The sequence below is a fragment of the Desmodus rotundus genome, chromosome 1, assembly GCF_022682495.2.
Source record: "Desmodus rotundus isolate HL8 chromosome 1, HLdesRot8A.1, whole genome shotgun sequence".
Taxonomy (NCBI): domain Eukaryota; kingdom Metazoa; phylum Chordata; class Mammalia; order Chiroptera; family Phyllostomidae; genus Desmodus; species Desmodus rotundus.
Genome location: NC_071387.1, coordinates 145,090,144 through 145,116,866, shown reverse-complemented (window position 1 = coordinate 145,116,866; position 26,723 = coordinate 145,090,144). Strand labels below are relative to the sequence as shown.

The window sequence follows — 26,723 nt, the reverse complement described above, 5'->3', positions numbered from 1 at the left end:
CTAGTCTTAGGTGAGCTAGGTGGCATAATCCAGGCAGGCTTGTTAGAAGTCACATTCCTAGACCCACACCCCCCAAAGGTTCTGATTTAGTCGTTTTAGAATGGGATTTGAAATCTTTGTTTTAAAAATGCCTCCCTTAATGCAGATGAATGGGAGATTTAGGAACCTCTACTCCCCACTCTTATGCCTGTTCCCATGCAAGTGTCCCTTTCTAACCCCACTGCCATCGTCTGTGTGCCCATGCGGTGACAAAACTGTGCCCGCCTCTGCAGCCACTGTCTTGAGCAATTGGAACAACCCTGCAGGGAAGATACCCTTCATCCTATATTACAGGTAAGGAAACTAAGACTCAGTTATGTTTAACAAGTTGTGCAAACTCTTCTGCCTTTTTCCTTGACAAGAACAAGTTAATACCCTGGTTGATATTAGTTCTTTTGTTTAAGCATGTAAAAAATCTCCTTGAAGGGCTGGGCCAAGCATTGAACTTCTGTGAGTCAGGGATTGATGATAAGAAACAGAAACCTATACAAGAGATGAAAAAGGTTTACTGAAATGGTGTAGGAGAATTTCATGGAAACCAAATGTAGAAAACACAGTTTGACCTTAAGGAAACTCATTTAAATACAGCCTTGGGTGATTGCAATATTTGTAACAATAAGAGAAATATATAATTTTATATATGTATTCTCCTGAATACATGTCAGGGAAGAACCCAAAAAACCCTGGAATTACCTTCTTGAGGGTGGGCCTCTTGTAGTACAGGCTTCCCCTGCTAGATGAGTGTTCTAGGAATCCATCTGTATCAGTGTGCCAGCTGGTGTTATTGTGAGAGGCTGCGATTGGTTTCAGTGAATTTTTTTTGAGGACTCTTTCATTGCATTCCCCATTTCATGATGGGTGATTTACAAGTGCTCCTGACCAGAACAACACAGTGAGTAATCAGCAGTTTTTGACCAAAAATGGCATGATCCCCTGCCCCACCCTCCTTACTCATCTGATCTTATCCCAACAGACAGACTTTATTTTGTTTCCCTGATGAAAAAAGTCCCTAATGGGAAATGTTTTGCTGATGTGGAAGAGGTGGAACAAACAATGGCAGAAGCACTAAAAGGCATCAAAACTGACAAGTTTAGAAACTGTTTTGAGCAGCGGAAAAAAGTCTTGATAGGTACATTGCATCAAATGGAGAGTACTTTGAAGGTGACTGAAGTTTAAACATCTAAGACTAAATACACCATTTTTTATAAATTCCAGGTTTTGGGGGACCTCCCCTCATGTAAATGGCCCAACCCAGAGAGGTGCTCAGGCTAGGTGAAGAAGCTGCCCAGGAGCGCAGGAAATACCCTTGTCTCCCATAACCAACGGGGAAAAAGTTCAGGCCCTCCTTCCTTAGAGCCATGTCTAGGGCATCCTATTCCAACACCTCACCTTTTCCGGGCTCCAGGCCCATTGAGGGTTAAAACAAAGGGAGCAAGTGTGGCAAGGGAAAAGGGGCCCTCTTATTCCCTGAAGGGTTTTCATCCTAAATAAGAGAAACATCAAGTCAAATTGACTTTTAAAATTTTTATTGGGTTAAAATAACATTAAATGGAACCCTAAATGAATTATATACCTGTTGCAGTACATCAGGGAAGGGATCATTAGAACTAGATTTAATACAATAGTGGTGGGAATGGCTATTTTATATTGTTTCTGCATTTAAAGGGGGGGCAAATTAAATTAGTTTTTACCTTTGTTAAAGAATCAGTAGAGCACGCATCCTCTTATGGCCTTTTAGGAGTTATTGACTGCTTTATATCATAAGACTCTAAGTTTATTTAAACTTGCTACAAAAAAGTTTTAGTTCATATACCTCTCTGTAAAACATAAGAAACCAGAAGAAACAGAGGAAAGGGAACTCCAACCTGAAATTCAGAGTTGATAAGCAGAAGTGGGGAGAATCTGTGTGTTCTCATAAAGACTGCGGCCCTGACTCACTCAGAGCCCATCTGTGCGCTGTGTCATGGTAAATCTTAGGAAAATGAACCAATATGAAAAAAATTATTGGGTTATATAAATAAAACGTTCAGAATTAAATCCAGCTGTGGATTTAGCTGTCACTTTATAAAACTGTCCAAGCTTCAACAGGTTTTCTGTAGCAGGTATTTAACACATACTTGCTGAATTGAATTAAGGGTATGAATTTTTCCTGAGTCAAATTCTCTAAGTATTATATTTGCCATATTCCCTAGAATTGATATTTAGTTTTATTTTTATTAATGTTAACATTTATTGAGATGTTAATTTTCTATTGATGTTTTTCAGTATATACTATTTTATTTTCTTTTTGATCAAAGAGTTTGGGTGGGCAGTTTTTTTTTTTTAGTTCAAGTAGTTGGGGGCATTTGTGCATGTGTGGTTTTATTTTGCTTTTATTTCTATATTTTTTACTTCCTGGTCAGAAATTATGGATATATTATTTCTGTGTTTTGAATATTCTCTGTTTTTCTTCTTGGAAATTCTTTCTTTAAATTTGTTAATATATTCAGTCTGACTACAATCAGAGATGGTCAGGGGAGCTGTTTTTTCTCTTTAGGGTGATTTCCATACAGCTGGTCAAATACATTATATGTCTCTTTTAAACTTGAACTCTAGATGAAAAGTTTATTTCCCCATATTCAAATTATTCAGAGGGAGACCTGTCTGTTGTTCTATATGCTATAGTTACTTTGTAAATATAATAATAATAATAATACATATATACATACATACCTTATGGTATTGTTATCAAGATTAAATGAGTCAATATGTGTAAAATGCTCTGCACTGTTCCTGATCCATAGTAAGGCTTCATTAAAAGTTCCAGGTCATAGCCCCAGCTGGTGTGGCTCAGTGGACTGATACTGGCTTTTGAACCAAGGGGTTGCTGGTTTGATTCCCAGTTGGGGCACAGGCCTTAGTTGCAGGTCAGGTCCACACTAATGGGACATGTGAGAGGCAACCACACATTGACTTCTTTCTCCCTCCCTTCCCCTCTCTCTAAATTAATAAATAAAATCTTTTTTTAAAAAGTTCCAGATGATATATTTTTTTTCTGAACCTGCAATTTTGCTTTTAGTAGCATTCCAGTTTGATAGACTTAGGGTGGTTTTTAATTATCCCAACTTATAACCAAAAAAACATGGCAACAGATGAGAACAAAAGGCAAAGAAACAAAAACCAACCTACCGGACATGTGTAATTTAATGGCCTTATGTGGCACCCTCTTACACAAAAAGAAAAGCCATTAATTTTGTCTCAAACATGTTCTACTGTGTTCTGTGAGAGACTATGTGGAGCTGCCAAGCAATGTAACCACATCTGAATCCTAATAATAAAAGATACTGATTTCCTACTTTTCTGAACAGGGTATGAGAACCTGTTCCTCTCCACCATTAAGTAATATAAACCTTTCTGGGCAGGGATTAGGCCTTTCATTTCTGGTCCGCAATGCTGTGCACTCGAGCCTGACAGACAGCTGTGAAGCGCACTGAGCTTTGTGGGGGTGAAGAGCCCAAGTTTTAGAGTCCAGCAGACTGGCCCAAATTCCAGTTCAGCTACTCAGAAACTAAATAATTTGCCTTAAGGTAACTTTATATTGAATAGTTATTATTGGCCAATTATTGTGGTCCTTGTTTTCACATAAATGGGTTATAAGTCAAGGTAGTTGTGGGAAAGTGCTTTGTAGAAAGTTTTACCCACTATATAGTTCACTGAATCCACTTAACAACCCCCCCCACCCCCGACCCCAAGGCAGGTGTGTTTTACACGGGGGTTGAAAATGGTAATCACCAAACAAAGTATTCCTTTTATATATACACAATGAGGTAAGACTTAAAAAAAAAATCTGCCAATAAAAACTAGCCAGTGGGGTGTGGTAATTCTTTTACTGATGCTAATTTTAAAATTTATTAAATATTATTTATTCTCGTTGCAAATCTATCAATTATGACCAATGGTGTAGCTAACATTGCATTTCTTACTACTCTTGGTTTTCAAACTACATATCCTAGTAAATATAATTTGCAAACACCTGATTTTTAGAATTCAGATTTGCCAAATATCCGATCAGATGGGTGACTTCACAGCCACTGGATGAAATGTTACCTTCAAAATAGATAAAAACCAGAACATTTTGTGAGGCTGCTGCTAAAGCCACCAGCCACACCTCTGCTTTTCTCTGCTTTCAGGGTGGTCTGTGATCTGAACTCCCTCATCCAGGAGGAAGGTTCACCCGTGGTAGGTAGTGACTTCGTTTCCATGCGTCCTCATAGAGCGCTCGCAATTCTAGGTCAGGGGAAGTGGGCGGCAGAAGGTCGCATACCGGAGCCTTTTCTAACTTCGCCATCGGTCCGGCGAGGGTAGTGCCGCTGCGTGCTACTAGACTTTGATACCAGAGGGGTTTAGACCAGCGCCACCCAGAGTGACTGTCACCATTCACTCCCGCCGTGTGTTTGTATTTCTCCCAGCTGGAGCTGGCGGCGGCACACCCGCCGCAGCCAATTCCACTGCAAACTCCACACCCTCGGGGAAGCCCGGCCGGCTCCGGTCAGCTCACACCCACGCAGAGTCATTCCATTTCCCGGAGACCAATCAGCACCGCGCACCCTGCCACGCCAGCCAACCCGAGCAAACACACGTTGCCCGTTTAACATCTGCTACAAGCTTCTGGGGCACCGGGTTCGAGCCGGGGGGCGTGCCTGGAGGTTCGGCCCGCCTTCCCCTTAAGAACTTGGTGCCTTGCCATTGGCCGTGACCCGCAGGGGTTTGACGCCAATTGGCTGCCGCCGTCCGCTGCCTCGACGGGCGGAGATGCTTAGGGAGCTTTAACCAGTCCGCGGTCCGGAGAGCGGTGAGTGCGAGTCCCGCCCGGAGGCTTCGGTGCTCCACGTCACTCCTCGCGTGTCTCAGGTAGCCTTGGGTAGAGGCACGGGGTCTTCTCAGCGGAAGCGAGGCGGCCGGGAGGGAGGGCGCCAGGCGGGCGTCCGGGGCGCCCAGATTGGTGCGTTTTCCCAGAGCTGTTGCGGGATGTGGGGTGAGGAGGGCGGCGGCGGCCGGAAGGGCGCTGCGTGCGGCCGGGTGTGGACCTCGTAGTTGAGAGAGAAAATAGGCCCAGGGAGGGGAGGAGAAGGGAGAGGAGCGGACGATCCGGAAATAACCCAGGGCTTGCACTTTGTCTCTCTGCGCTCAGCAGCTGAAGGTTTTGGACCCTGATTAGGCCTCAGTTTCTAAATTTGTTAAATGGGGAAGCGGCGGTAAAAACCTCGCTTCTAGACGAGGTCCTGTGCTTTGAAGGGGACCGTGCTCCCTGGTTTTTAGTAAGTGCACAGACAACGTGCAGGCCATCCGCTCGCACCAAGCATTGACTAACAGGACATTGATGATCAGCGACAGCGTTTCCAAGTGCTTACTATACAGGGCGGGGCAGAGAATAGGTTACAGTTGTGAGTACGCAAAACACAGTTTATTCTTGTACTATTATTTATTAGTTATTGTATTCTTTATGAGCAACTGTAAACCTACTTTTGCCCCTCACTCTATCTTACAAGTTCCTTGCTAAGTGTGTAAACTCATGTAATTCTCCAATAAATTACTGTTACTATTGTCCTTAATTGGCCATTAAGAAAGGTTACCTGAGCTATTTTGGGTTCAGAAGCCAGGACAAAATATGACAAATTTAATATGATACCAGATTTTTAATGTAAAGTCTCTTCTAGCCAGTGATTAGCTTTCAGCGTTTTGCAAAATAGACCTTTAGCTTCTGAATGCAGAAGCCTTGGGTTGAAATTCTGGCTCCATCACTTACTAGGTGTATGATTTTGGGCCAGTGACCCAATTTCCTTGTTGCTCCTTTTCCTTTCTGTAAGATAGGGATAATTATAGCCCAGCTTTTAAGGTTCTTTATGAGGATTAAATGAAATAATGCAATTTACAGTAGCCAGAATATTGATCACATTAGTAAATGGTCAAAAAATATTAGCTCTTAATATTTTAAATAAAGGAGTAGAGCATTAGGAGCATGAACATTAAATAGGATGTGACCTTAAAGTTGTGATATCCTTAGAATTTAGTATTGCCTTAAGTGTTGTAAATGTCTCAATGTAAAGCTTGTAGTAAAATAAGCCAAAGTGATCACTAAAACAGGAACATTAGGCTTCCCTGTTGCATATCTGCTACAGCCATTCTCAAAATGGGAAACTACTGTACTTTATTGAGTTGGAAAAGCTAAATTACCATTTCAAGATTGACTGGAAATCATGCATATGCTGAAATTTTTTGTTAGGTAGAAGATATAATTTAATTTACAAGGCCTTGGTTTGCACAGCAATTGGGGGGAAATCTAGGGCATGCTACATTGAAGCTATTCACATAAATGAAACTCATCTATGGGTTGATGGAAGGTGGATTTTGATAATGAGCTTCTTTAACAAGGGAATTTTGATTGAATCATACTACATAAGTACATTTTTATGGTATTCACTTTTTATTAGAGGTTGAGATGTTTATTATGTTCTATACTTAAAATACAACCTATGATCATTTTACTATGACATATTTGATACAAATTGGGGATGTATTGATCAAAAACTATGGTGCTCATAGAAAAATTTTAACTGGGGAAGGCTGCCCACTGTGTGATGGCACCCACTCTCTGCACTAGTGATCACTTCCAAAACATGGACCTAGAAAACATGAACAAAAAGGTTAAAGCAAGGAAAGAATGAAGATGGACATTACTCAGCACCGTGTAACAAAACTGTCAAGAGCATAATATCTGTTAGATTCTGATAAGGTTAAGTGGTACCTGTTCTCTCTGAAATGTACCTGGTAGATTCGGAGAGTTTCCTGATACAAGGTAAAGAAAGGGAATGAAATAATCAGTAAGAGGGAGTTCAGATGGTATTTGAAACATTTTCCTGACACTGTCCACAGATGGAGATTGCATTAGGGCATATGGTATGCTTTCTTTTTGATTAACGTGAATGCCCTGTTATATTCGGAGAGTGCCAGGACCTTGATAATCCAATACTGCCCCTTCTTGTTTCTCCAATATATCTTTCTAGAGATCCTCTGACATACCTGCCCACTCGCAGATCTATTCCCCTTTGGATTTAATCTGGATGAACAAAAATTTATGCGCAGATTATCTGCCTGGTTAAATACTTCATTGGCTAAAAGAGAGCTTTCCAAGTTTCTACTTTGTTCTGTTTCTTTCCTACCTCCTCCATCACCCTTAAAGTGACACAACTAATTGACAGGAGTTTTAATTTTTATCATTGCAGTTAAAAGTTTACTTGAAGGGTGGAATAAACAAATTTTGAGAGCAAACACTGGCTTATATCCATTTGTAGTTCTAGGACCTGGTATATACTAGATGCTTGATAAATGAAATAGTAGACCTCTGAGAAATTGTTGTGTTTCATTACAGTAATGGAAGTTTTAGTCACTCCGAAGCTCAAAGATGATTAGCACAAAGGGTCCGCTGTAGCTATCTTGAGGTCTTCCATAAGTGAGATTAGTAGTTCACTGTCCACCCATTTTTTTCTATTTTAAACATTCACTGGGTTCCTACTCCATGCTAGACATAACATTGAACAAGTCACATTTCCTGCTCCAAAAGATTTCCAGTTAAATGGAAGAAGATGACAAGTGAATAATTACGTTACAGAGTTGCTGTGAGAAAACGTTGGAGGAGGAACTAACATAATTGTTAGGGGAATCCAGGAAAGAAGGGTAGAAATTAGGCAGTGAAGCTTGGCCAGCTCATAAAAGAGCCCATAAGCCATATTAAGGAGTTTGGACTTTATACTGATCAGTAGGGGTGAGTGATTCCAAAGTAAGCACGGTAAAGATTCAGATTCTCATCTTTACAAGTACTTTTTATTGCTTACATTTCGCATGCTAGATTTACACAGAGATAATGTTGATTATGATAATACTAGCTTTCTATTTCATCTTTGATTTCTGTCAGATGATTTTGAAAAAATTCTCTTTATCTGCCAACCACAGGAACCTGGCAGGTGACCTTTGAGTTTAAAGAATATCATTTAATTATAATGATCCCAGTAACAGATAAGTAAAATTTCTATTGCAACTCTTCTCTAAGAAAGTATGCTTCTTTATAACATGTTCTTGAATAAGGTCATTGTACTGGCTATCAAGTTGGCGGTCCCTTGAGTGGAAAGGGGATATATTCCGGACTGACAGACTTTTTGAATGAGCTCATTCACTTTTAGTCTGTGGGTAGGATATGTACTTATTATACCTTTTGCACCACTTACATAGATGCTAAGTTTTCTATTATCAAATTTTCTATATATACTTTCCCATGTTCCTGAAGGGATATGACACCCCAAAATATGCCACTTGGAATAAGGATTATTTTGAGCTGAAGGCAATTAAGCAGCAGCAAATGAAAAAAGAGCTCTTTCTCCTCCCACTACCTGCCTAAAAGTAGGACATAAATTTTCCTTTGTGAAGGTCTCCTTTGTCCCTTCTCCTACCTCAGGAAGAGGACAACTCTCGTCACTGGAGTCAGAAAGGTGGCATCCAGTCGGTCTGCTCAAACACTTTACTAAAATAACCCTTTCTTCTGTTGTATTCTTCCATATATTTACTTCCCACAATTTAAAGCCCCTAGAATTCCAATCCCTTTTCCTCTTTCTTATCACTTCTTCACAATTTATGACCTTTATTATAATGCTGGGTAAGTATTCTTTGGGTCTCCACTTTCTTTTTATGAAGGCCTCTGTGCAGGTAAAAATTAAAATATTAACATCAAATAAGATTTGTTCACCTTTTCTCCTGTTAATCTCTCTTTAATCAATTTAATTCACACATTCCAGAGACAGAACCTTAAGAGAGTAGAAAAAAGTTTCTTCTTCCGCTATAGTTCTCTATCATTTTAGTGTTTATCTTTTTTGATGGCTTGTATGCTCTGTGTTACACTATTTAAATACTGACTAGAGCATTGATTTATTCCCGTCACCTTTATTTATTTCTGTCACCTTTAGAGGTTTGATCAGTGGTTTTCAACTCTGGCTGGATAACAGGAGGATCAGTGAGACTTTTTAAAGGACCTAGATTTCAGAACAAACCACCTGAATCACACTATTTATCATTGGTCCCTAAAAACTAACATTTAAAAACAGTATTGAAGAAAACTTGAGGCAGACAGAAGTAAAATGGAAAGCATATCTTCATCAAGAACTATTGCAGTGGGGAAAAGAAACCTCGGTACAGAACTGGGCTTCCTTCTGAATCCAACAAGGATAAGTGGAAATTTATAGCCAAGGAGCAGGGTAGGTGTCACCGAATGGAAAATTACTAAGAGGAAACATTAGGGGGAAGGGAGACTCTGGCTAAATTACCTTGATAGGATCCTTGCTGAAGGCAGGCCAGGGTGGTAAGATTGAGGGTGGGATGAGGAATTTTTGAGGGTGGGAGATTTTCACTGAACTGATTTAGCAGGATTTGTGCTAAAACTGAACTAAGGCAGCTAAGGACAAGCCCAAGAGGTAGGCCTAGTCAAAGAGAGCACTCAGAGGAGACTAAGGGAGTGTTAGTCAACAGCAACAACTACTGCGAAGTATAGTGAAGGTGCTTCTGGTGTATGCATCTGTAGTTGAGAATTAAAGCCTTATTTTCATAAGGCCTTGGTATTTCACTTCAATCTTTTCTTGATCTACTTTTTAGTAGCTTTACAGATCTATAAACAGTCAGCTTCCCCCCCAAAGCCTTTTCTCCTTTCAGCTTTTACCACAGCACTAAACGAGATAAAGTTAAGAGCAAATAATTCTTGTTTTGGAGCAAACACACTTCAACAAAGATTAGGGGCTTAAAGTGTTCCAGGCAATGTTCTAGTTGGTGAGAATAGACTGGTGAATAAGGCAGACAAGGGCCCCTGCTCTGCTGATGCGATCGATGGTCAAAGAGTAGAATGCAGTGTACCAATAAATGCACAATTTAACCTCAGGTAGTGGTAAGCACGATGAAGAAAATGAAAGAAGGCTATAATAGTGACTTAATAGAAGACTATTAAGGACAGGAGGTCCAAACTGAAAAATTGTCTTTATAGGTGGTACTGGTCATGCTCAGATTTGGGTCTGGTGATCCTGGCAGGGAAATAGCAAGCACGAAGGCCCAGAGTCAGTGACAAGCTTGGCCTGTGTGAGGAGGAACTGAAAGAAAACTGGTAGGACGAGAACATTGCTGGTAAATGAGATGAGGAGTTGTGTTTAGGAATCTCTTAATTCCTGTTAAGGGTAATTTCAAGGTTTTTGACTTTGAGCTCCTGGCTCAATTACCATTTTAATAGCCAATTGTTTTGGGGTTTTTTTTCATTAAAAAATTTTTTTTAATTTTTATTCAGTTACAATTGTCTGCATTTTCTCCCCATCCCTCCACCCCACCCCAGCCAATCCCACCTCCCTCCCCCACCTCTACCCTCCCCCTTGATTTTGTCCTTGTGTCCTTTGTAGTAGCTCCTATAGACCCCTCTCCCCACTATCCCCTCCCCACTCCCCTGTGGCTATTGTTACATTGTTCTTAATTTCAATGTCTCTGGTTATATTTTGTTTGCTTTTTTCTTTTGTTGATTATATTCCAGTTAAAGGTGAGATCATATGGTATTTGCCCCTCACTGAAGTAAGTTAGCCGATTGTTAATATGGGAAGACAGGCAAATCGCAGGAAGCAAGAGATGCCCAGTAGGCCTGAAGCTCTAAGTAAGGTTCTGGGTCTGGGGCTTAGAAGTGATGTCTCTCTCCCTCTCTCTGCCTCTTTCCCTTGGGTCTTGCCACATGTAGCTTCAGGACAGCGATGTTTTCCATGCTTGCACATTGACCAGAAGCTCCCCAATCAATCATTCTAAAGCAAACCTGCAGAAGCTGCGTGGACTTTTCTATTTTCTGACTCACCAGGAGGTCATGCAGAGTCACAGACCCACCTTTTGATGGGAAGTGTGTCAGACAACTTGCAGGGTTTTAAAGCCATCACATTACAGAATCCCTGATAGTAAGTTTGTTATCTTTAAAGATTAGTAATCCTTTCCCTTTAAAAATAATGTTGAATAGTACCTTGTTTGGAATTACTAATGAAGTAGCTGTTTTCTTTGTATTGTAAAATTATTCCTTTAAAAATATGAACCATTCATTTTTGTTGTACTGGTGGTTCTAAAATTCTTCATAGGGCCATCTTCCTTACACAATCACCTAACTAAATCCTGTAATACTTCATCAAATGCAATGAAATATTGAAAACAGTGGAGCTCTTAAAAAAATTTGAAATTGTTCGGAGTTCTGTAGCCTTATCCTTAAAGGATGTAAGAAGAGGTTTCTAGTTATGGTTGTGATTTGTTTGCCAGAATGAGTCCTAAATCTGTTGGATGGTAAAATAAGAATTTTCAGCAGCTGAAATCTTAAGGAATTTTTGAAGAGCTTATGACTTGTATATTATTTTTATATTTTGGAAATAGCAATTTTTTTCTTTAGTGACCTGGAATTTTATAATTTATTTTCTTTTTATTGGATTTTATTAGAAAGGGAAAGTAGGGTGGTATTCTTTTTATATGAGTGATTTTAATAACTTAAAATGTGTGATTCTCATTCCTGACTATGTGTTACTCACCTTGGGAATGTTAAGAAAAAAAAGCCTATGCTCAGTTCCTATTCTCAGAGATTCTGATTAGTTAGTTGATTTGGGGTGCAGTCCAGGTATAGGTATCTTTTATAGCTTCCCAGATGATTCTATCACGAAGCTACATTTGAAACCCACTGCCGCACTGCATCAGACTGTGGTGTTTGCTAATGCTAATCTTGGTCTCTGTAACAGGGGAACAAAAGCAAATGGAAGGCCTGCCTGATGCTGCCGCTTTTGCAACTAAACTTAAAAACACTCTCATCCAGTACCATAGCATTGAAGATGATATGTGGCGAGTTGCTAAGAAAACGGTAAATTAGTTTAATTACTTATATTTGGGGTGTATCTTCTGCCTAATGAATCAGTTAATGACTTTCAGAATAGTATGGAAAAATATGGACCATACTTCAGATGGATGTGCAGGATAGATAATTTTGCAAATAAAGTGTGTGTTTTAGCATGTAATAAATAAAGAAACACAGTAATCCTGTACTGTTTACATTAGTTCTTTAGATATTGGACATGAGAATAGACTCAATGGCAACAAGAGCCTAAAGAACAGCCTCTTAAATCAACAAATAAAATGTATCATTGTCAATTTAAGGAAGTATAGTAATTGATAGTTTGGAATAGTTTCAGATATTTCAACAAGTATGTGAGGGTCGCCAGTTAGTAATTTTTTTAATCTGTATAGCTTGCCCCAACTATCCCACAGCTGAGTGCTGAGCGAGCCAACCCTAGAACCCAGGACTCTTCTGGTTAAGTGCTTTAGCTGTTGTGATGTTCAGAATTTCTTGGGAAATGATCAGAAAAAAATGTAGGGAGTAGGCAGCCCTATCATAATAGGTATGAATTGTTTAATATTTGAAAAGATATGAGCAAGTTCAGAATGAAATATTTAGCATTTCTAATGCCTTAGTCTAAATGTGTCAGTAGATAAGATTGGCATAAGGCAAATAATAATGGCCAATGCGAGAGTGCCATCACTGATGGGAGTGTTTGGGTCACAGTAAGCTACTGAAGAATCTTTTCGGAGGCCTGTAACTTAAGTAAAATGTGAAGAACTTTAGGATACAGAAGAAATTCAAATGTGGATCATTTGATGCTATAAATGACTTTTATGCATATCTGGATATTTAATTAAGTTTTAATGCAAAGACTTTAAATGCTCTAGACTTATGAAAATGTCAGTTTTATATCCAGGTTCTACAGATTAGTTATCACCATATCCTGTTTTTATTCTTCTAGAGAGATGTCACAATTTGGAGAAAACCTTCAGAAGAATTTAATGGATATCTGTGAGTAAATTCTAGTAGTCTTATGACACTGCTAAATGTTTTGTACACATATCCCTACACATACACATTAATGATCACTAAATGATCATTGCCAATAAAATTGGGCCTTTGTTTTTAAGATCGAAACTTTCTGAGAAGCAAATGACCTTAATGAAGTCAAAGCCTATTCAATTTCCTTATCCCTTGGGGACTGAGTTGGTGGCGAGAGGGTCATAAAGAATGATATCAAATGACGTAAGTTCTTAATTTCTCAGCATAGTTATAAGATCCTTGTAAGAGTCTTTTACATTCACTCAGTGCTGTAGCATACTTGATGCTAAGAATTTATCTTGAAGAAATCATCAGAAAGATAATAGTTAAGTACTTGTCTCTTCTATCACAGCATTGCTTATGATATTAAAAATTATAAACAACTTGAAAAATCAATAGTTGGAGAATGAGTAAATTATGGAACATACATGATATTTTACAGTCTTTAAAAAACACGTTTCCAAACATTATTTAACCCTATTCCACTTCCTGGCTTACCACCCTGCCTAAATGGGATTTCCAATTCCAGTTCCTGGCCATGTACGTCCTTTCATTAACCCATTCCTCTTGAGGCAAATCAAGTATAGGAAAATCAATCTTAGGATTTTCAACATAGATGACCATGTCATCTGAGAATAAAGGACCTGTTGGACTCCTCTTCTTTGGACTGGCTCCTCCTCCCCAGACCAGTTACAGCCTGGATATGTCTCTTTCTACTCAAATCGTGCTGCAAAAGTGGCTTTAAAACAGAAGCTTAGTTTGAGGCTTTCAAAGATATATGACCCACTGGTCTCCATTCAAGGAGAGCAAAATGAATCTTTCTCCAGCACTTCTTCATAGAAACTTGTATTAGCTCTGGAGCACCCCACCTTTGGAACACTAAATCTTTCCTGTCGGGTTCTGGATAATCTTTGTGCTTGGTGACACTCTAAAGAAATATTTTACGTTGCCACTGGAAGTGAATTCCCCAGGGGAATTGTGACTTTATTATGCTGAGAGGGTTTTTTGTTTGTTTTTTGCTTTCGGCTAAGCACACATTTTCTTTTTCTTGCCAACAAATTTCCATCTCTTGCCTTTCAGTAATAACCAAAATTGAAACCAAAATGGAGGCTTTGCCTTGAGAAACCCTGTGGATAAGATTCCGTTATGTTAAGAGACCTACCCTGCATCCCTTACTAAATATCTGTTGAGTATTGAAACACTATGAAGGAGCATGTGTACCTGGGAATAGCCTCATCTGACCTTTATTTACTTCCCTAAGATGGAACCAGAGGGACTGGGGCCTCCTGGGGAGAGTGCAGTGCCCAGGGGGAGTCATCCGAGAGTACCCCCATCTCTTGTTTGTGTCCAAGTGAAATTAGGTTAGTGTGAATACCCACGGGGAAGTTTCTGAAGAAAAAAAAGGAAATGGGACAAAAGCTCAATGAGCAGGCTTTCCCAGGGTAAAATCAGCCAGTCTGCTTCCTTTTCTTTAGCCTACTGGTGTACATATTTTTAAACATGAAGAAATGATGAAACAAAGGTTGCCACATGTTCACCTTTAGCAGAAGAACATTTGCACATGTACAAACACAATGGTGTGTGTATGGTTTTATTTGACATCAGTGTGAAAAGCAGAACTCCTTGGGTGTGAAGTCAGGCAATTCTACTTCCCTCCTCCCTCTCCGGCACCACCTCCCAGTGCATCACTTAATAGGCTCTGGAAGGAGGGGAGGGAAAATGGGGTGTGGTTTGGTTGCTAGGAAACCACACTCCATGCATAATCTGGGTGTTCTCCTTTAGCCTTTCCCACAGCAGATTTTACTTTATAGTTTTTTGAATAGGCAACACATTCACATGTTTCAATCATCAAAACATATAAACAGCTCTAAAACAGAAGATTCTCTTGTACCTCATCCCTCTTGATTCAGTTTCCATCCTCCCTAACAAATAACTACTATTATTTTTTCTTGTTTACCCTTCTGGATATTTTTTATGTATAAGTCAGTCATATAGACACATTTTATTTACCCTCACTTTTTTTTAAAATACATTTAAAATTTTTTTTTAACATACACAACAGCCTGCTTTACACACAGGTATGGTACATGTATCTGAATTTTTCTGCATGATTTTTCCATATTGACTCATTAAGAGCTCCGTTCTTTTTTACAGCTAAAGAGTATTTCGTTGCATAGATTTACCTCAGTTGATTAAATCACTTGCCTTTTGATAAACGTTTAGGTGGCTTACAGTCTTTGGCTATTAGAGCCAATGCCTTATAAATGACACTTCTGTGCTCAGGAATATCCCTTGTACAGTGTGTTATTTCTCATATGCAGGCATATGTGGGTGATAAATTCCTAGTGTCAAAGGGTAAATATATTTGTAATTTAGATAAATACTGACAAACTGATCTTAACAGAAATTGATCCACTGTATAATTCCACCAATAATGCATGAGACTGAGTTTTTGCTAGTCAGATAAGTGACAAATGACATTTCATTGTAATTTTAATTTCTTTTATAATTGGTATTAAAAAATGTTAAGAGCTACTCATTATTTTCCTTTAGTAAACTCTCTGGGTGGACATTTGCAACTTTTTCTGTTAGGTTGCTGATAATTTCTGACTGATTTGTAGGGTGCATCTTTATATATTAGGGCGATATAAATTGTGGATATTTTTCCCATTCTGTCATTTATCTTCTGACTTTGCTTATGATTATTTTCAAAAGCATTGCATATTTTTAACATGTTATTTTTTAAGTACTTAAATATATCAATATTTTAAGGTGTTTGGATTTTGTACATTTCTAACTTTGTTAGATAGACCTAATCTATTTTTGAGGTTATGAAAAACTCTTCTGTGTTCTAGTCTAATATTTTAATAAATTTATATTTATATTGCTGTAGTAGAGGAAGAAAAATAATTTTCCCTTTACCATTCTGAATTTTTTACTCCTATAATAAAAGAGAGATTAACAAGAGAAAGACAAGAAAAAACATCATTTAAAAACATAAGGAAATGATCACCATATAATTTAAAGTGAATAAAGTGAATATTTAACTGTGTAAATAGCACAAATGTGAGTTGATTTTATATATATTTTTTGGGTTTTTTAACACCAAATATATACCTCTAGATGGCGATTTTATAGGTGATTTTTATTTTCATTCTTTGGTATTTGCATGCAGTTGAACATGAATTGTCCCTTTAAACAGAAAAAAAAAAAATATATATATATATAACCTTTTAAAGCCCGTGGGGATAATTGCCTTGTGTAATTGGAGTGGAATGTTCACATCCTTGGGGCCCAGTCCTTTTTAAAATGAAACTGGGGTCTGGCCCTACTTCCTATACACAGAGTGTTCTGAAGTGTAATATCAGAGATAGTGTTTCCGGGAAGATGAGTTATACAATATTTATGATGAGGACAGGGAAACTGGAGTTGGATTAATCATTGAAAGCAAGGGTGGAAAGTTAATCCTTTAGATCAGCAATTCCCAGTGGGGGCTGAAAAGTGTGTGGAGTGCTAAGGGAGCATCGTGCTTGGTGATTTGAAAGGACTTCATACAAGAGCTAATATTTAAGCTGAGTCTAAAAGGAGAAATAGGTATTTCTTAGAGAATAGAGGATGGATTCGTATTCCAGGCAGAGGGAATTGCATCTGCTGCACAAACACAGATGGGAAACGCTTCAGGAAGTTTGTTTAGGGAGGGAGAAGTTGTGTCCATGTAGCTGGAACATAAGTTATGAGGGTATGGAGAACGTATGTCTGCAGGAGTTTTGAGTGCTAAACTAAGGAGTTCAGTGTGGCACATACCCTGTGTCCAGCCCCAGCCCCACCTCTTGGATGTCCAGAGGATTCTAAGTTCACTCTAATAACATTGTGACGTGAGCATGGAGAGTTGAGAGAAGAGGTTTCACCCATGGAGTCCCTCCGTGGCTAGCTTCTTGAAGTTCCCTTAAGACTGTATACAAAATTTTGTCTCTGTGTGTATATTCCTGGGAAGACATTTGTGGCTTTTTTCAGATTCTTAAAGCTTCTTGAAGAGCTAGAGACGGATACAGTGTTGAGCTGGACACAGAGAGCACAACCTAAAGGCAGAGCATGGGAGTGGAAAAGGGCAAGTGGATGTGAAAGACTTAGTGGTGATGGTGGTGCGTGATAATGGCAGCGATGACATCATGTATTGAGAACCAGATACTGTTCTAAGCACCTTATGTTTAGGAAATCATCTTGTTAAAGCACGATGACTTCTTAATTCTGACTGTTGGAATAAGGTTAAGAGAAAAAGAAGGGTCAAAGTTGAACCCCAGATTTCTGATTTGGGTGACTGGATTAATTTGTATCACTCCCACTGCCTGTCCTCCACCCCAAGTTAGAGAACACAGGAAGGAAGAGCAGATCTAGGATGTGTGAGATAATATAAGTTAGAACTTGAAATATTTGTAAGATGATAAAACAACTTCATATGCTTTAAAGTAAACAAACAAGAATGTTGCTAGTAAAGTTAAAGCTAGTCTGTCTCTCATTTCTTCTCTTTCCTCTCCTCCCCAGAGGTAATTGTTATCTTGAAATTGTTTGTTTCTTTTTCATACTTTGATCACTTGTGTGTGTTTCCTTTAGTGAAATACTTTTAATTTTTTCCATTTAATGTTATGTCTTCAGGATTTAGCCATGTAGATCCATTCTTTCACTTCTATATGAGTATTCCACAATGTATTTATCTGTTTGCATATTTGCCTACTGATAACTTTTTAGGTGGTTGTTAATTCCTCCCTGTACAGTGCTCTAGGAAGTCTCTTGGTATGTGTCTCCTATACCTGTGTGATTCTTTGGATATGCACCTGGCTCTTAGGAACATGCATCATCCAGCTTCACCAGACATTGCCAGATTGCTCTCTAAAGTGGTGGTAGCAGTGAGAGAGTTCTCATTCCCTTCCGTCAGTACTTGTTAAGTTTGTAATTCCTGCCAGTCTGAGGGATATGAGATGGTATCTTGTTAATATTTAGTTGATTCTAAGTGAAGTTGAGCATCTATTCTAAATTTACTGACATTTCAGATCAATCTTATTATGTCCTTTGCCCATCTTTTCTTTGGATTGTCTGTCTTTTTTTTTTAATGGTTTATAGGAATTAATTATATACCCTGTATAATAATCATATGTCTGTTTTTATGTGTTGCCCATATCTTCTTCCAGTCTACGACTAGTTTTTAAAGAAATGACCTAATTTGTCATTTGTGGTATGCAAATTTTAGATTTTAACTACCTTTATTAGTTGTGCTCTTATGTATTTTATGTATTTAAAAAATTTCCCTGGCCCTGGCTGATGTGGCTTAGTGGATTGAATGCCATCCTGTGAACCAAAGGGTCGCCGATTCAATTCCCAGTCACATGCCTGGGTTGTGGCCAGGTCCCAACCACATCTTGATGTTTTTTTTTAAAAAAAAAATCCCCCTGTATCCAGAGGTCACAAAGATGGTCAAAGTTTAAAAGTTTTGCATTTCACATAATGGTCTTTATTCTTTTTGGAATTGTTTTGAATGGTGTGAAGAAGGGATTTAGTTTTTAGTTTCTTCATTAAGGTAATTACTGAATCCCAAGCACCATTTATGAAATAATATACCCTTTCCCCAAAGATATACGTATATAATACCACTTTTCAAATATGTCAGGTTTCAATATTATTCATGAGGCAGTCCTAGGTGTTCTATTTCTAGGTGACCTGTTTTTTTGTTCCTAATAATAAGTTTTTAAAAGTCATGGTGAAAATATGTGTATACTGATACCATGTTAGAGTGCAACTGGAATGAATAGCATACTCAGTAAATGGAAGTATCACAGTGTCTGCAGAGTGTTTCGGCCACGTCGTGACGTGTCGGTACTTACTATGTCCATGATAATAGCACATACTATAGCCTTCAGATCTCTTAGCAGATTTGAGGACCAAGAGTGCATTCTGATAAAATAATTGACAGAACTTAATTTATCAGAAAAGTTGTTGGGATTTACTCCCTTTAATAAATCTTCATTAACTTTTACTCTTTTTTAAGTTAGTTTTGAACTACAAGAACATGCTGAAATTTTTCATTTTAATAGTACTTGACCTTAATGTTTTTTTTTCTTCAGTTTCAAAGCCCAGGGTGTTGTAGATGATGTTGTCAGCAGTGTAATGGACCACATATGCCCCGGTCCCTGTCGCTTGGATTGGGACAGCTTAATGACTTCACTGGACATTTTGGAGCACTCCGAAGAGGTATTTGTGTAGAAACGTTACTTCAGATCATGTGCGTGTGTGTGTGAGAGAGAGAGAGTGCGGATGCGAGCATGTGTACACATTTGCACTCATGGCTGTGAGTAGGCATGGCAAAGATCTCACAGGGGAATCCTTGCTGTTTTTTAAAAAGCTTGAGCTTTCTCATATTACCTGATGAGTTAATCAGAACTGAGTTTGTTTTCCACAGTAGTTTTACCCTTGCTGCTTAAGAAAATCATCAGCATCTTTATTTATCAAACTTTACTTGAAGTTCTGAAATCTAAAATTCTGAAAACACCACTGCTGTGTTTAGGTTTCCAGGTAAATTGTCTGTAAGTTTTCTACCTATATTAATCCAAAATCAAAGACTAAATATAAAAATGCCACCATAGGCATTAGAGAATGTTGTGACTGAAGTGGCTTGCTCTCTTTTTCTACTTTTATTAATTGAATTTTTGCCATTGAGTTAATGCCATATTTGAATTTCTTTTTTTTTTAAACTCTTTATTTATTTATTTATTTTAGAGACAGGGGAAGGGAGGGTGAGAGAGAGGGAGAGAAACATTGATCGGTTGCCTCTCCTACAAACCCCTACCTGCAACCAAACCCAAAACCCAGGCTAGTGCTCTGACCAGCACTTCTACTCTGTGGGACGATGCCCAACCAGCTGAGCCACACTGGTCAGGACATCATGTTTGCATTTCTTTATTGAACCACGTGCTGTTTTACTCAAAGTATTTGTGGATTTTGTATTAAACATTTAGAGTCTACAACAAACACTTCCATGTTGAATATCATACAGGATACAAAGAGACTATATTGAATTAGAGATTTGGATATGGGGTAACCTGTCTCTATGTATTTTGATTATTTATCCTCTTCATGTGCATACAGCAGTAGCAAGATTCAGAATAGAGATCTAACTCTGTCAAAAGCACTCTAAGAATCATTACTAATAAGAATACATTTTAAGTGAGTATTTGTTTTTTACTAAAGATGAACTTACGGTACATGAGTCTCTGTATGTATCCCTGTAGTGGTAACACCTGTTACCTTTCCTCTTTCAGAATTGCTGTGTGATGCGCTACACTACTGCTGGTCAGCTTTGGGATATCATTTCCCCGCGAGAGTTTGTTGATTTCTCCTACACTGTGGAGTATCAAGGAGGGCTTTTATCCTGTGGTAATACTCTCAAAACCTTATACTTTCTTTCAATTTGTTTTAAAACTCAATTTATTTGAGTTTTCTAGGCTGGATGTTCTTTCTATATAAGATATATTTTCACAATTATTTATGATCACTAGGCTTTCTTTGTAATAACCGAACCCTAAGAATTAAAACAACAATTTCAAGAAGGGTTCTGAGATCTTTCTAAATTTTTACTTCCAGTTATGTAGTATCCTCCAGGCCACAGCTAACCAATGTGGGTCACATGACTTCCTCTCAGAGAGAGATCCAATAGATGAAAAACAGCTTCGTAGTCATGTAGATAGAAAAAATAGGCTTGGTGTGTGTTAGAATATTTTTCCTTCCTTGAGTAGTATGATATTTTTCTTTTCAAAATTAAAATACTGCTATTAGAAGGCTCCTGCTTTCTAAGGCAGTTTTAGTTAAACATCTGCTTGTTTATTCTTAACCAGCTAGTACCAAAGTTAGATACGGTAGTGCCCGTGGGGAGTAGTGGTGACACCAGAGGTTTGATTATCAGCACTTGGAGGCCTGGAGGCTGCATCCAGGATTCGCGGTTACCAAGATGACATGATGTCTTTCATTCTGAAGGAATTAGAACTTTCCCCTTTACTTATCTAGCCCCCTGTCAGAATTCTATGTGGTAATTATTTTTTGTTTTCATTCTTCCATGGTTTCTCTTGGGACTGAACTTTCATATATAGGGATAACGAAAATTACTTAAACGAAATCTAGTAATATTTTTAATGAGAGTTTTAGACTTATGTCAATCATTGCTATTAATAGTGTTATCTATTTGTATAAAATTGCCTTGTAGGGAGAAGTCTTGAATGGAGTGAAAAGAGACCAGAATTTGTTCGTGGGTATAACCACCCCTGTGGTTGGTTTTGTGTTCCACTGAAAGACAGTGCAGACCAGAGTCTTCTGACAGGCTACATTCAGACGGATTTGCGTGGGATGATTCCTCAGTCCGCAGTAGACACGGCCATGGCGAGCACTTTAATCAACTTCTATGGTGACTTACGGAAAGCCTTACGAAAGGCATGAAACGTTCAATCTTTTAGCACCATGGTTCCCTGAATCAGCTTTTTCTCTCAGCTCCATGGCCTGTAAAAAACATCACCCTTTCCTCTATTCTTTACAGCCTGTAGAAACATATGAGATGCTTTTGGGTTGTTTTATTCTTAAAGTAAATAGCTATAAAGAGAGGGCATTTTAGTTTTCTCATAGATACTTGCACATTGTTTGGTGTGAGAGTGTCTAGGAGTGGCGAGTACAACAGAAATCCACCAAGAAGTAGAAAAGAGAGCTTTGACCCAAACTCTGAAGAAATTGAATAGTGCCTCAGTATGAATTTTTTTGGCTGCTTGGAAATTAGAGAAAGCACCAGTTTCATGCTGTTAGGTTTAAAATAATCTATTTTAGAGCTTTATGAACATTTTGTAAAAGTTTTAGTTTTTTTCAGTAGTTAAATATTAGTGCTTTACTTTTGGTATGCTCTATGAGTTTGCCAATATCTTGGACTACAGAAAAATTCTTCTGTATATTTTATAAAAATGAATTTCATTGTCATTTGACTTGCACTCCTGTAAGTATCAAAAAGATAAATATGAAAAGGATAGACATCATAGTAACTATAGGTTCAGATCAAATGCAATTCAATTTTGATACCTAGGTAGCATTATTTTGTGGGTAGTTTTAAAAATATAGTTGCATTTTTATGTGCATTTATTTTGGAAGTCTTAAAAACATTTATGCATGAATAAAACAGTACAAAAAACTGCCAAATAAGTGCTGAGGACACCACATTGATCGGGCAATAGTGTAGGTTATGTGAAGTGGCTGCGGTATCCTGTACTTAGCAACAGGGAATCATCTGAGAACAGTGGTCCCCAACCATTTTGGCACCACGGACCACTTTTGTGGAAGATGGGGTGGGGGGAGCTCAGGTGAGCTGTGCACCCTCGCTAGCAGCTATAGATGGGGTGGGGTGGAGACAGAAGGCAGAGTTCTTTTGCAGCCCAGTTACTTGGGGGTCCCTGCTCTAGAAGGTCAAATTCAATGAATGTTTTGTGTGTGTTTCACTTTTAGAAGTATTACTCAGCTCACAGAGTATTCCTAATTACTTCATAATCATTCACAATTGTGATGTAACTTCTGTCTGGAACTATAACAAATGGATTCAGAGATTTATGCAAATGCCTAAATGAGTCATTTTATAACTAGAATGGGCTATAACGGGTCCCTTGATTCTATGGTTGCCTTAAATGAACATTCCTAAATGATTTTAGCATTCTAAATAATTCTGGCTTTTGAATTATCCACCTAGTTTCCTTCTAAAATGAGAATTCAGGGCACCTCAGTGTGTCCAGGCACATTTTTGTATGTATTTATGTTTTTGTACATGCAGCATCTTGAAATCTATTTCATTGTTCAATGTGAGTTCTTTCTGTGTTATTTTTACTGTTTCATGTCCTTTTTATTTTCTCTTTTTGGTTAATATGTGGTAAAATGAGATCTGGAAGTGTGAGCCAGGTAGGCTACAAGAAGTGCACGCGCATATAGCGGTTCAAGCGCATGAAGGTCTGGTCTGTGTTTTCCGTTGTGTTTTCCTGAGTGTAAAGAGAGCATAAGTCATTGTTCCTCAGACCCATTGTGATAAAACAGAAAAAGTAGAGCTGGGTTTTGTCTTTGTTTTTATTTTTTCTATTAGCAATGATGTTAAAAAACAACAGCAAGAAACGGTTGCAGCACTACAATATCCACGGTGAATAATGTCACAGTTTTTAGATTGAAAATACTTTGTTTCAAGATCTGACAGAAACAATGCATAAATGATCCTATTTTCTTAACTTGACATTTGTTAATAATTGTTTCTAAGTTGACTGCAATTTTGAGTTGCTAGACTTCTCTCCCATTTTTTTCTTCTTGTAGGAAAAGAACACTCAGCACTTTAGTTTTCAGTTTCCCATGGAAATTGTTGAATGTTAATTTTGACTTTATGCATTTTTATTTGGTTTCATTAGTGTAGAGTAGGAAGTTCCTTATATTCCAGTATTCTATCTAAGATGGTAGCATACCAACAGATGTTTGGTTTTAAGGTGCCCAGATTGGGTAAAGGGGTTTGCAACAGTGTTGTGAGTAAGGGCTATTACTGCTTGGCTTGGGTGCCCCTAACACAAATGAACTGTCCCCTTCAGTTACCCTAATGTTCCTTTCATCCTTTTCAATCTATTCTTCTAATTAATGATTATTACATAATCCTCTGTTTACTGTGGACCTATTACAGGTGAAAGGACACTCATGGGAAAATTTTTCATTGCTATATGGATTGAGAAATTATATTTGAATTACCTGAAATTTGTATGCAGCTTCTACAGGGCACTTTGGATCTGCTGGGCCCTAGCTGTGTACTTGAAAACGAACAGCTTTATTGAGGTGTAATTTACATGCTATACAACTTACCAGTTGTCGGTATACAATCCAGTGATTTTCGCGTGCCTGTATGGTTGTGCAGCCATCACCACAGTCCAGTTTTAGAACATTTTCGTCTCCCAAAAGATCCCGTTGCCTGTTGGCAGACTCATACCTAAATAAAGGCTAGCACAGTTCCCAGTATACGGGGATGATGAAAAAGGTTGGAGAAGGTTCTGTTGGGGTTTGTTTTTAAAGGTAGAGGTATACTTGAATCTAAGCTCAGGAACCTTGTGTTAATACATTAAAGTATGTTATCTCAAGTGCCATAATGATACAAAAACTGAACAATGTGGGTTGGGATTAGTGAGTCTGCTGTTTCTATAGCAGTGCTGTCGAATAGAAAACTAACGTGAAGCAATATGTCATTTTAAATTTTCCAGCAGCAACGTTAAAAAATAAAAAGAAATAGCTGGAATTAATTTTAATAATATAGTTCATTTAACTCAGTAGATCTAAAATATTATCATTCACATTAGCCAATATTTAAAATCATTAAGATACCTTACATTCTTCTTTCGTACTAGTTATTTGAAATCTGGTGTGCACTTTGCCCATTTGGACTAGCCACATTTTAAGTGCTCATTATCCACGCAAGGCTAGTGTCCTGTATTGAATAGCACAGCTCTAATGTGTGTGTATATATATACACTATATTTATATGAAAATTTGTTGTTCTATAGTATGAAGTAGAGAATTTCATGAAATTACTCTTAAATACAAAATCTTTTCTGATTTCTGAACCTTTAAGCCTTGCTAAATGGGGACTTCTGAACATTAGAAATAAATCAGTTAGTTGTTGTCAATAAAGTAAAAGTTCTAGCCCCCCCAAAACTTTCTTTAAAGATAACTTTTCATGGGGCAGTGAATGAAAGAATATAATCTGCCTTGTAATGTGGTTGATTATTTTTCTCTAGCTGATAGCTAGTTTGTATTAGAAACATGTGTGCAGGAATACTTGGCATAGTACTGTTTTTAGTACATAGTACCTATTTTTTTAAGGAAATTAATTTCATACAAGAAAAATAATTTATCCTAACTGATACTTTTGCATGAGATACTGATTATATTGATAGCTCTTGATTAACTGTTGAAGTTTGACACAATAATGAGGAAAAATGATTGTGAGAATTTAGTATTTCTGTGTGATAGAAACTTCTAGAGTATTAAAGAGATTATGAATGTTAAAAATCTCTGCATTTCACTGTTCATTTGTGGTTGGATATATTTGAAATTATATATTTGTATAAAATTATCTTTTAGGTATGAGTAATTCCTTTTGATATAGGTAAAAGTTTTACCTGTCTACTCAAGAACACACTAGCATCCTTAAAATAAGTTGTTAAAATCCAGTGTGTTAATTTAGTGGGTGCTGTAGCTATACCAGCCCTGTGGATGAATTAACAGAACCTAGAAAGGTTAGAGAATTGGCCGGATTTCCGTTAGGCCCGGTGCTGTGTAATTGCTTGTCTGATGTATCTCCCATGCCTTTCTTATCCAACTGCTAGAGCCAGGGGATGGCGGAATCTGAGCGTGAAAGAAATGTTAGATTAATCCCTGAGTACAGGAAATTGATGTTATAATTTCTTCATTATTTTGTTGTTTCCAAAGGTTTTTACTTGTATAATTAAATAAAAATTCATCTCTTGCAATTCAATAATAGCTAATAATAGATTTTATTTTTAAGACATTTATAGTTGCTTTGTGAGCCAGTCTGTAAAACTAGAACCTTTATTAAACTAAGGGCATATGTTAATATAAATAAAATGTGTATATGTTTTTTAATTGCTATGAAATATATCAGAATAAAATTTCTAGACTCTTGTAATTTATCCTTGATACTGTCTGTATAAGTTGCTTTAACCTTATTGACAAATAATTTCATATATCTGAACTTAAAGTATATGATTTAACTTCCTGAACTCTTCTAAAACCATGCATATAAACTGGAAAATAAAGATTAATAACTCACATGCTAACCTCCTGCCAATGTCTCATATCATATTAGCTACAATACCTCTGAATCTTGATTTGCTGTTATATAGCCAGGATGGGATGAATGTATTCAGCCTTTATCACAGTAACGCATGGGCACATATACTGTAATATTTATTGTACATGTTTAAAGAATCATGTTAACTCAGTTAGGAATTATGGTGATAATCTCATTTGGACTTGAAAAAAGCTGAACGTGATTACAAAGAAATACTTGGCCTGTTATAAGAAAGCAATTATGGATACTGTGGGAAGTACGCAATAGAAAATTTGACTATTAAGAGGTTTAAACAAATAGGTATTTTCCTCAAAAAAACCTGAGTATAGGTAATTGTTAGTATTTATCAGCTCAAGAATTCAGGGCTGGTGATTATACACTTTTCCTCATCATTCCCTCATACTGGTGAGGTGACCGTGGCTGTGGAAATTATATGTGCACTCAAGTGAAGACGTAGGGGAAGGCATGCCACTGCTCATCGGCCTCATTGATCAGGAAAGCAGAAACTTTCCCAGAAGCCTCCAGTAGCTTTGCTTTCCCATAGTCTGGGCCCGTGACGACTCCTAGCTACAATGCTAGCTGGAAAGGCAAGCATAAGGATTTCCAGCCTTTTGGAGAGAAGGTTGGTGATGACCCTTGGGATAGCCAACCGTAGCCTCTCTCAATGGATCAGCTCTGGGAAGTGAGTGTAAGATTCCTTCAGATGTCAACAGGAGAGTGATAGACTCCCAAATTAGAAATAAAAGTAACAGAGTAGTCATTTACTTCTTCATAAAACATTTACTAGCTATCCTTCATTGAGGTTGGGAGGTGATGGAACTTCTATAGGTAATGAACGGG

At 37.9% G+C, this 26,723-nt stretch overlaps 1 protein-coding gene across 3 annotated transcripts; it reads left to right on the top strand.

Annotated features, from left to right (window-relative positions):
* The first annotated feature begins 4,705 nt into the window (after positions 1-4,705).
* On the top strand, positions 4,706-25,861 carry STARD4 (StAR related lipid transfer domain containing 4). Of its 3 annotated transcripts, none has more exons than XM_024563307.4 (6): positions 4,706-4,870; positions 11,850-11,968; positions 12,906-12,955; positions 19,102-19,228; positions 20,296-20,410; positions 21,234-25,861. In XM_024563307.4, exons 2-6 carry the CDS (start codon positions 11,864-11,866, stop codon positions 21,461-21,463), a joined length of 627 nt encoding a protein of 208 aa, XP_024419075.1. In that variant the 5' UTR covers positions 4,706-4,870; positions 11,850-11,863; the 3' UTR covers positions 21,464-25,861. The 3 variants fall into 3 exon arrangements, with proteins under 3 accessions (XP_024419075.1, XP_024419076.1, XP_045053585.1); XM_024563308.4 differs by having other exon boundaries at positions 4,708-4,929; XM_045197650.3 differs by lacking the exon at positions 4,706-4,870 and adding an exon at positions 4,989-5,020.
* The last annotated feature ends 862 nt before the right edge of the window (positions 25,862-26,723 follow it).